General features: G+C 38.0%; 1 protein-coding gene across 2 annotated transcripts in view; it reads right to left on the reverse strand.

Moving 5' to 3' along the window:
- Positions 1 to 12,311, reverse strand: part of osbpl10b (oxysterol binding protein-like 10b) — a 51,509-nt gene that overhangs the window by 24,663 nt on the left and 14,535 nt on the right. For both annotated transcript variants that reach the window (XM_053494839.1, XM_053494840.1), the window contains exons 5-6: positions 4,129 to 4,348; positions 3,492 to 3,637 (exon numbers count right to left, since the gene is read on the reverse strand). In XM_053494839.1, the coding sequence (XP_053350814.1) occupies positions 3,492 to 3,637; positions 4,129 to 4,348 (366 nt within the window). The remainder of the gene's footprint in view (positions 1 to 3,491; positions 3,638 to 4,128; positions 4,349 to 12,311) is intronic.

Raw genomic sequence — 12,311 nt, forward strand, 5'->3', positions numbered from 1 at the left:
GGAAGTAAAATTCTAGATCACTCTGTAACTTTAGATGGCCTTTCTGCTCCATCAAGTGCAACAGTAAAATACCTCGTTGTGATTATAGATTCCAGCCTTTCATTTGAAGCTCATGTAGATAATATAACCAGGATAGCATTCTTTTACCTCAGAAATATTGCCAGGATAAGAAACATATTGTCGCTAAATGATGCAGAAAAACGAGTTCATGTTTTATCACCTCTAGGTTGGACTATTGTAATGCCCTACAGCAGTATCTGAGTGAACTGCTAGTGTCTTACGAACCACCACGCCTACTTCGATCAAAAGATTTAGGCTGCTTGTCAGTACCGCGTATTATGAAAACTACAGCTGGGGGCAGAGCTTTTTCTTACAAAGCCCCAAAATTATGGAATAGTCTTCCAAATAATGTTCGGGAGTCAGACACAGTCTCAGTGTTTAAGTCCAGGCTAAAAACCTATTTATTTAATCAAGCATTTTTATAAATAGATTTGCCTTAGGTAAAGTAGCAGATCTGGGGGACTCATGGACGTAGAGTATTATGGTGAACTGGTATGTTTAGATGCTGTCTTCACCACTCTCATTGATTACTTGGTTGCTTTACATCTCAGGGAGCCCTCATGTCTGTGTTTCCTTCTGGCTCTCTCTTTTAGTTATGATGTCATAGTTAGTCCTGCCGGAGTCTCTGCTTGCACTCTACACTAAATATACATTTACATTATACATTATATGACTGTGACCAGACCTAACTGTTATCTCTTCTGCTCTCTCTCCCGCTCTTTCTCTTCCCTCTCTCCCCCTCTCTCTAAATTTTTTGATTGTGTAAAGCTGCTTTGGGACAATGGCAATTGTTAAAAGCGCTATACTGTTATTCCTGTTAGACCTTGCTATTGAAAATGGTATTGATGAACTAATCAATGCCTTTTTAAGTGAGTGTGTGTTGATTAAGGCTAAACTGGCTATAAGCTTTCTTCAGATTTTAGCTATATTGGTTACTTTAGATACACTAGTCTCACTAGACAGTCAACATCCTTTTAACATCCTCACATATTATGATCTGACTAATCCCCTGTTCATGATGCCCTGTACTGTAAGTGGTCATATCATCACTGTAATGATGTAATTTCCCATGAAGGCCTCAGTGAAAGTTTTTTTTTGTTTCTGTCAGAGCTCATAAAAATCTACTCTAACTGCTCTGTTACACTTACAGACATGAGTGACTAAAGGTACTATTCTACTATAGTGTATAAATATTAAACTCTTATGCAACGTTTATAGAGTACAGCAACAACAGAGTAGCATTAACAGTTACTAATGTTAACAACAAGCTAGCCAGAGAATATTGGTGGCCAACAAATACTATCAGAGAGTTGGGTTGATTGACAGGACAAGCTAAAAATGCACACTGATGTATTGCAGACTAGACTAGGCCAGCTGAGGGAAATATATTGTCTTTTTCTTTACTACTATTCAGGTGTAATAGTTTTTCATATACAAGAATACCATATTCTCATGTTCCTGGATCTGATATAATTAATCAGAAAATGTAATAAACAGATTTTACATCAGTGTATTAGTGGAAAAAATCAGTCTGAAAATGACTCGAGCTGCACTGTGAGTGTTTATGATGGCAGAAACCCATAAGTGCTTTTCTGGAATGTTAATCTGAGCTGGTTGAATGATCTTGTGCTTTAAATGATGGTGTGTCGGTCCTCAGCAGCCGTAAGCTACACACTTCAGCTGGTCTCAAAGCAGGACAGTCTGGATTGATGTTACTCATTTCAGGAGCTCTAAGTGCTTAGGCCTATCAGCATATTTCACTGTCTGTGTAGGCATAATGCCAGGGATGGCCGCTTGCTCCACCATAAGCACAGCATGTTTCAGCTAAACATGGCAACGTCCAACCGGTTATATATCCTCTCACACATTCCACACTCAAGCATGCGTCTGGTAAAGCAATATCATCCTGAATAGTGTAAGTAAGTGCCGGAATTCATTCAACAGATTAGTAATTTTACACTGCAATCATGGTGAGGAGATGAATGGCATTTAAATTACTTTATATCATAGCTCTCGTTCTGTTCGCAATCATGTCTGTGCTCCATTAAAAACGTGAGCTGAGTGCATATCACCTTTACAGGGAGTTTTGCATAACACCCCTCAACGAAATACAACTCCACCTCTCACTCATCGTCATTACTCATGATCAGTAATCATGTATTCAGGGTCGCGGGGGCCTGGAGCCTATCCCAGGAGACTTGAGGCAGGGTACACCCTGGACAAGGCGCCAATCCATCGCTGGGCACGCAGACATACACACACTCCAAGCAATTTGAGAACACCAATTAACCTAACCTACATGTCTTTGGACTGTGGGAGGAAACCGGAGGGAACCCACCAAGCACGGGGAGAACATGCAAACTCCATGCACACAAAGACGGGAATCAAGCCTGGCCAGCGACAGTGCTAACCACTACACCACCGTGCTGCCGACAACTCAACCAGTATAATAAAAATCTACCACTTCTAACAGATGAGAACTCAGACCCATTTCTCCGTTAAGGGATATTATGGGGGACATAACAGAGACTAAACACACCAGGTGCAACACATGGCATTTTCCCGTAGAATTTTAGGGTTAAAAGACCTCTGTGACATGTGGTTTATAGCGATTCTTCCAGGAAATGCATTCAATGTGATATGCGAGATGTTATCAAATCATTTGTTACAAAGGATGAAACTTTCAGAACCAAAAAAACAATTCTGTCTTATGTCTCATGATGTCATGGATACACAAACTTACAGACTGTCACATGACTGCACTAGAATATTCATTAGACGTCACTTAGGGACTTCATGACTTAAATTCAAGGATAAAACTGAATAAGTCACTTACCAGAACATTTAAAGACACCTGTGTCGCCATTCTTATAGGCTACTGTAATAATCCTACATAATGTTATTACATTTATTATAAAAAAAATGTTAAGCAGAAGATCTTCTCCTTCCCACAATCATAAAGCTGCAGATTTGAATTATGTTAATGGTTTATCACGTTTGTTAACTGTTATTACGTTGGCAGGTGCTACAGAGTGTTTTTAATGACACACAAAGCAACACAACATTAATTCCATCCCTTCAGGCACATCCATGCTCACACACATCATGTAGCACACGTAAGTGTGTCCTAGTTTTAAAAACAGGCAGCAGATGACAGAGATTTAGGAAGTGCAAAGGTTCCCAAAAGGGACATAGTGACTCATCCCCCTTTATATGGGGTTGTTGCAGATCCTCAGGTACCTGTCAGAAAACTAGAGCACATCCAATTAGCGCTTCCTGTGCCAGGGAAGTACGGCAGAAAACGCTCGGAACCCCCAGAGACTGTCATTTCAGACAGCATTGACTTTTTTTATAAAAGTCACAGCCACCAGAACAAGAAATCACCATATTCCAGTGACCTTACTATAGTGTGCGTGTGTGTGTGTGTTTACCTCAGAATGTTTGTGCACTTCCTTGCTCCTGTGTGCTGGAGATGGGGATGTTTTGTTAGTGGTAGAGGTGGAAAGGCCCATCACTGATCCATTTTCCACTGGCTCATCTGTTGTAGGTTTGGGCCCTGACCAGCCTGAATTGCAGTCTACACACAAACACACACATTTACACCGTCACGCGGTTCAGAGGAAACACATCGGCCCTCCCGACTGAGTGGTAGTAGCTTAATGTGGAAGCGCCCTAGTAATGGGGGGAAGGAATTAAATACCACTAAATTAGGGAAAAAATTAGTGGTGCCCCCCCCACCCAAAAAAAAATCGGGTAGGAGCTATTCAATAGTAAGGAGGATATAAGGAAGTAGTGGGTGTGCTTTGTCACATCTGGTGACAGAGAATGCTCTAGACATAGCATGGTCTTTTGGCCAAAGTTCAGTTGTTTCATAACCTTAATGGATTTAGAAAAAGCAGCCCCAATCCGAATCTAAAGCTAGAATCACTTTGGAAAATGACACATCTTAATGTAACTTTAATCTGCACAATTACAGTATGTCCTCTAATACATCAGTCAAGAATCATAGCAAAACAGCCTGGAAGCTAGACATGGAAGCTAGACACCAACTTCCCTGCTGTAACTCACCTGTGTTCAGTCCTGGTGTGTGTGTGGTTATGTTGCGGGCTGCCTGGGTGACATTATGCTGAAGGATGCTTAGGCACTCTCCTAGACAGCTTAGCGTGGCCGCAGACGTAGCCTTGAGCAGCAGCAGGTCTGGATCGAGTGAGGAAAGAGGCCCACGGCTTGGAAGCGACTCAATGGAGTGCAGGAGGTTCTTCTGCTGGCCCTCAGCCTGAGACATGACCTGTGTAGCAAACGATACTTTAAGAAAACTAAATAAAAAAGTCTGGGACAGAGCCACTTTTAGGAGCTGTGTTCAGATTTTCATGATTTAAGTTGCTAAGCGATCAGACACCAACTGTTTTTCATACAACCCTGTATGTTAGAATGGGGGTCATCAAACTAGGCTACATTAGTTTTTAAACATTAACCAATGTAGCGTTTGTAGCAGATCCTCTGTTGGGGACAATCACAATAGAAATAATTTACCTGCTTCTGTGAAGACAGTTTGTTACGAATAAGGAAATGATAAAACAAAAGTGCATATTAATCCAATTTAAAGAAGTTTTTACTAGGTTATTACTCACCATGTCTCTGTATTTTCATGAGAAACACTTATAATCCTATCAAAGTGAAACTAATCTGGATTAAAATCAATGCCCATATTCTCTCAGTAACACATGGTCAGTTAAGCCTCGAGAGCATATTAGAGTTACATATAAGTTAGGGGGAATGCATGACACTGTGACTGCATTATTCCCAATATGTGTTTATACCACAGACCCACACACATCAGCACAGCAGAGGATTTTATCAAGAAGCCGAACTGCAATGTGGGTGGTGTGAATTTGCCAGAAGTTGGCATGTTGCACTTGTCATCTATTTTAAAGCTTGTTGCACTCAGTGTAATGATGTACGATTATTTGATGTGCTGTGGATATGAAGCTGCTCTATTACAAATGGGACAGACAACTGAGGAGCATCGCGAGGTAGTGACTCATTACTGTGGGCTGCTCAAAGAGGAAAGAACTTGCACAAACACACCTACACACTGGCTCCCTCTGTATTTCTCTGTCACATTCTTTTATGAGTTGACACAAATACACACCATGATCATCATCTCTCTGTCACTTTTTCTTATCTCTTTCTCTCTATTCATAGCTTTTAACAAAGCTAGGGTGAATTTTAGTAACATCAATGTTAAAGATCATGGCTATAAAAGATCATGGCTATAAAAATTCATTATTAACACACATCGTATCTCAAGACCATGATGTAACAGAGCAAGAGTACCCTTTTAAACCCATTATAATGAACAATAAATTGATGAATTTATTCATCTTCAGTAAGAACTTTATACTGGTCAGAGTGGTGGTAGATTGAGCCTTATAGGAACACTAAGTGTTCCCTAACCACAACCTTACGTCATGTCTGCATCCACTCCCCATCCTAAATGTTCCCATCCTGTTTATGGAACAATTCAGCCCTCAATGTCAATAACTTAGTCCTCAACATGTAACTGCATGCCCCATCACCATCCCATCTCTTCATGCAACAAGGTGGGGTACACCCTGGACATTTCATAACATTATTGGATTTAGAAAAAGCAGCAGCCCCAATCAGAATCTAAAGCTAGAATCACTTTAAAAAATGACAAATTTGAATATAACTTTAATTTGAACAATTACAGTATGTGCTCTAATACATCAGTCAAGAATACATCTTTTCCCTGCATGTCCGAACAGCATCCTCATCCGGTTCCTTCATGCACTAAAAAAATGTCCCTATTTGTCCAAATAAGTCCTTAAAATGCCTAACCTAAATGAAGACCATAGAGCTGTCTTTGGGTAAAAAATAAAGCTGTTTTGTAGCTAAGAAAAATGGCAAAAAAAAAGATCAGAGCCATTATATACATTATATTGTGCATGGCCAATACAACAACTTTGAATGTCGTCAAAAATAAAAAACAACATTGGTGTATTAATAACCAGACATGGAACAGGCCAGCCAAGGAAACAAAAAGCAGTTGATGGGCAAAACATTGTGATGGTAAAAAGCTAAAATATAGACATAACCAACAACCTTCACGGCATGGAGGCATGAAGGTATCGAAATCCACAGTCTGAAGATGACTTTTAGCTCAGTATGATAAAGACCATACCACAAGCCACAAACCGCTCATCAGCAGTGTGAATATGATGGTTTGGTATCACAGTCCATCACCAGCTCGATTCAGTTACTGTATGCAAGGGATATGCTCACCTAAACCTAAGCTTAGTCTCCCACCAATGACCCCATGTTCATTAGGAAATTAAAGTTGAAATTCTGATCCATTGTCTCAAATTCATTTTTTGTATTCAATGTACAGTATAGCAAAAATAAAGGAAGTAGCCTTGCTTTTCCAATTCTTCAGAGGGGAACAGTGTTTAGCACAAATAAATAAAATCCATCATATACTGTAAAAAACCTCTCTCTTGCTTTAGTGCTTATTCTAACCTAAGCATCATGTAATAAATGCATTTGAAATTGTGCTTTGAAGGTATGATGCAAGAACAGAACAAATCTCATATCAATGTCCACCAAAAATTCCAGATTAAAACACAATCACCAGCTGTGCACTAAAGCACTTGTAGTTTAAAACCATTTGGATATACGGAATTATCTCGCTTCTTCTTGAAGTATAATAACCGGGAAAGATTTCTCTACTCTTCGCCTAGTGTGACTAGAATTTCATTATTCATCTCTCATTAAAAATGAATGCACTTCAATATTCTCACTTTGTCTATGTGAACCAGTTCTTTTTTTGTCTGAGGCTCCAGAAATGTTGACCACAGCTACAGAAAGCATAAACTATTCTAAGTACCTGTTGCATGTTTGTAACTAAAAGCCATCCTCGTCTGATGTGACTGGGCAAATGTGTCTGCATGTGGAGCTCAGTCTGCACCTAGCAAAATTGCTTATGGGGTGCTATTAGTCTGCTTTTACCAGTTTTATGGACACATAAGAGGACCAAATGTAGACAGAGTACACAGAAAATCACCCCCTTTCATTCCAGCATGCTCATCCCTTTTCCCTTCATCTTAGCCTGCTCTTTCTTTCAACCCATTTTTTTTTCTCTCCCTATGTTCCCAATCTCTCTTTAAAAAGTCCATGGCAGCAGCTGTAATAAGACACCTTTAGCCTTATGATCACGGTCTCTCTCTCTCTCTCTCTCTCTCTCACACACACAGACAGGACAGGTAAGAGGATTGTTCTCCATTACATCTTTCTCTATGTCGTTGACACAGAATGTTTTATAACCTGAATATTTGTCCTATACAGAAGGAAAAAAGTTGAATGTTTGCATATGAGCAGCCATAATTGAAACTGGAGGTGCACTTCTGCAAGAAAAGGATGTGTGGTTGCTCAACAGCAGCAGCAGAAGACGCTGTACAGCTGGCAGAGCATGTAACATCACAATGCTCAAGTTCAATCATCAATAAATCATTTAATGGAAAGGGATAAAATGGTAATAAAAAAAGACAACAATTTTTTTCACCAAAACTACATGGAATCAAGACCAAAATTTTGAGTTTGAGCAATGTTGATGTGTCAGAAGCAGTGCCAAAAACAGGTGGAATATAGAAAAAAGGTAATAAAGATAAAACAGAAGAACAATAGTGTGATTGCTTGTGCATAACTAGATAAAGTAATTCATGAACAAAACTAAGAAGCGCAAATAACTGCATGTCAAGCTGACCCTCCATTTCTACCCATTTTCATGTTGAAACCAGGAATTATTACAAAGCCAGCTTGAAAAGGTCAAGGCTAATGGGAAATAAGGACCTGTTAAATCTCCAGCAACCATGAGATGAGCATTTTGTGATCTCTGACCCTGGCTGCCAAGTGAAACTCTTTCAGATGGCTGAGGAAGCTTCTTATCAGCCTCCATAAATGCTGCAGTGAAAAAAATGGCATGCACTCGGCAGTCAGTAATTAGAGTTTTAATTGAGTTGTTCTTTAGTCCAGCACAGTCCATTGTCTGGGTTTAAGCGGCAGACTGTCAACCTCAATTTTCAGATTTTTACATTTCAATTTGAAGCATTCATACCAGAATAACAGCTCTTTTGTGCAACTGCATTCTAACAATTGTCTGCTTCACTGACATTAAGACATTAAGTGATTTCCAGGTTGAGAGACAACAGAAACAAGGACTCAACTCTTTCACCCACTTACACACAAGGACTAAACACTTTCAAACATGAATAACGCAGTAAAGCTACTTCCTGACTGAATAGAGTCTCATCGTATTCAGACTGCATTCTGAGCAGTTAAAAGTACACAGTTTTATTATGAATTTCACTTATTTATAGATCTTAAGCCTAAAAAGTTGGGTTAGGGAGAGATAAATAGACACATTCAATTCAAATAAATCACTCTTTGATCTGTATAAGCAAACTAAATAATTAAAGAAAAAGCTTATGCACTTAGGCAAAATGCCAAATATAGTAAAAGCAGTAATAGTATTTAAACTTTGTCATTTAATTATTTAAAGCATGATCCAAGCTAATATGGACAAATTTTGACATATTAATAGCATTTACCTGGCAATTCCACTCAGGATGATTCAAATAACGTGCAATTGAGTAGATAATAGGGATGTAAATGTATTTGGTTATGAATCTTGCTAATTTATGCATCACCACAATGACTCCAAATTCTAATGATTTATTAAATTTTTATTAGAGATGCAACTGTTAATCAGCCAGTGATGTGAATTGGCTGTTTTTCAGTTTGAACAGTCATTACCAATCAGCCGGTGATCAGACATAACCAATTCTGTGCCAAATGCACAAGTGCAACAGAAACGCATTTTTAGGCCATTACATTATTAAAAGTTTTTGGCATTATAAAGCCTTCGATAAACCTTTTTCTCCAAACTCTGTCTCTAAACTTTAACTCTGTTAGTCTCGAAACATGCACATTTGAAGTAATTTTGTACTATTTAAATGCTGCCCTTAGTTTTTAAGTGAGCCAATGCCATAAGTGAGGAACCTAATGCATTTTATTATTCATGTTCAATTCAGTTGTAAAGCTGTTGAATAATGCTAAGGTATAAAATTTTCGAGTTATGGCTTTAACTAAAAAAGGTTAAAAGTCTTAAAATTCCCACAAAATAAGAAAAATGTAAAATCAAATCAGGATATTTATATAATCATGATACTTATAGAATCGCAATATTAATCAAATCAGAACCTACAGTAGGTATCAGGATAATAGGTATCTGGTGGTGACTGGTGATTCCCATCCCTGCTGGTAAGTAAGGGACGGCTAGGAAACGGCATCCTACCTTAAAATATCAGCTACTTTCTTTATATAGAAAAACTCCTTTACTTCACTGGCTGTCACTGATATCCCTAAGATGCTGTGTGTCACTATGACATGTTTAAACAGTACTAGGAAGATCGAATGATTCTAAGTATAGTTCTAATTATGCCATATGGTAACCAATAATCTGTGTACACAAAGTAAGAAACACATTTATTTAATGGCTAGGGAGATTTAATATGAAGGCACCATAATGATAATGATTTGATCATTTATTAACAACACTGATAATGCGGCACAGTGGTGCATTGGTTAGCACAGTCTCCTCACTTCTCCATGGTTGGGGGTTTGATTAGAAATTCAATTTGAGCGTGTGAATGAGAGTAAAAGTAAGCAGAAAACGCAGTAAAGCTGCTCCAACAATGAAACTGATTTGTCTGTTTAAGTCTGCCTCCATATTACAAGTCACATGAGAGACAGCAGAACGCCATAAATGAAGAAGCGAGGTGAGAGAAGTGGCCGAGTTGTATGACTGAATCGTTTGCTTATCCCTGGTCTGATTGGTGAATTAAAAGTGTTTTGTTTTACACTGTGTGAGTGTAAGCAGTGAGTGTAACTGATATAGCATCTGGGATTATTGACGAGTAAATAAGTAAAAGCAGCATGATCTGAACGCAGGGAAATACATGCAAGTGAATCGTCGTCATTCAGAAACTGGATCTCATATACAGTATGTATAAATTGTAACTGTTTTTGCTTAATTGTTTTTCCTTAATCGTGCAGCAACTTTAAAGGGGGTTTAATAGTAAGATCCACACACTTACACCATACATACACACACACACACACACACACACACACATATTTCAATATAAATTAATATTGCAGAGTAAAAAGTCTCAGATATCATGTCTCAGATCATTAATACTACATGCATAACTTTTTTTCTTTTGTCAAAGCTGCATTCATTTCAAAGTTTTGATCTCAAAAAATTTTAAAGATTTACATTAGGGCCCCTATATAAAAAATGTTACTATGGTAACTATAGCACATACAATAGTATACCATAGTAAATACGAGGGCAGTTACTGTGGCACATTTGTGGCTATTGTGCTAGTATTATGGTGTGTACCACAAAACTTTGTCAACCACGGTGGTACCCAATAACTACTGCTACTACTGATTTTTTTTGGGGGGGGTACAATACCATATGTAAATACTGTATTACCATTATTTATATGTTTGACAGTATCCTGTATACGTTATACCATGTGCCATAGTGTAGCAAATGTACTATATCAGGACGTTCCTTGGTACTGTCAAGAATATCATGGTGCTGTGTACCATAGTACAGGTACCATTAGACGACCATAGCAAAAAAAATTTATTGGCTATGAAACTTGTATATGAAGAATATAATCACAAAACCAACCAGCCTGAATTCCACCTGTCAGTCACTTTAAATCACTGTAATGTAACAGAGCAGAACTGATACAATGTAATTACAGCATTTACACATCCATTTGACCAACCAAAGCCAAAAGATTTTATTCTATATGTTGTTGAAAGTACAACAAACCAGCAAAACTCTGATTACCAGAACAACATTTTATAAGACAAGGAACAGACCATTGTGACAGTAGATTTGCTAGTTGGTCCAATTCAGTCTTACAAATAAAATTAAGATAAAGATTACCCACGAAAAATAGGTATGGAATGAGAATAAGAGTGAAAAAAAGGAACCTTGGTCTATGTAGCTTGGTAGCATGTGCACGTCTATGAAGAAAACAGCAGGGTATTTGGACAGGAAAGGACCACACTGCCAAAGCCACAGGAACTGAATAGCTACAATTTAGAGCAATCTAACAGAGCATCACCATGAAACATACTGAGCATCTGGTGATGTCAGTGAGTCTTTAACTTCTGGCATTAACCATCTGTAACTTACCTGTAAAAACTTATATGTGATAAGCATTGAATTAAATTTATTTATCTAAATACTTTTGTTTCCCTAAACTGATATTGGCTATGTATGAAAGGGTTATGATTCTTATATGAGTGTTTGCTTAATAAAAATGTTAAAGCTGACATTATCTGCTTTACAAACTGATGCTGCGCATGGTCAATTCGGATAGCAGTGATTCAAAGCATGATCCAACCACCTCCGGATTCTGTGAATCATAGCCAGGGAGTGCATGGTTCTTTTTGTTATAACTGTGGAAAGCACAACATGCATTAACAAGTAATGTTGATGCAAATCTTGTTTTTTCTAGATCATTAAGAGATCACAAGTTCGATTCCCGGGTGATGCTGTAACCTCTCACAGCCAAAGGTCTAGAGAGAGAGAGAGAGAGAGAGAGAGAGAGAGATGATTGGCTGAAATTAGGGAGAAAATAGGGGAAAAAAACAGATTTTGTTTTTGATTTTTATATATGTTTACATTGAAGTGGTCAAAATGTTGCCAGTCCTCTACTGTATAATCCTTTAGGCAGCACTCTAAACTATTAACACAATTGTAACAAAATTTATAAAATCCTGATACTAACATAAATTTAAATACAAATTGAATCTGCATCTAGGGATTATAATAATATTATATCGGCAGTTCCCTGGTTAGTCATATCTCTGTTTGCAAGGTTATTACATTTAAGGGGTCCAAACACCAAAGTTATCTCAGATCTAACATTTCCCACTATTAGAAAGGTCAAAAATAAAAAATCTCCAATTGATACATTTTTGATCAATTTAAAATCAGTAAATAAATCGATCCTGAAGAGATGGATACATAAAAATGTATTTAACGTAAAAAAGGGGACCCTAGCTACAGTACAAAAGGTTTGTAAATCCCCCAATGTGAAGCACAAAACATATGACATAAAGCAAAAAAATGAGACTGGAGG

This window comes from Clarias gariepinus, chromosome 4 (assembly GCF_024256425.1).
Source record: "Clarias gariepinus isolate MV-2021 ecotype Netherlands chromosome 4, CGAR_prim_01v2, whole genome shotgun sequence".
NCBI classification, from domain to species: Eukaryota; Metazoa; Chordata; class Actinopteri; order Siluriformes; family Clariidae; genus Clarias; species Clarias gariepinus.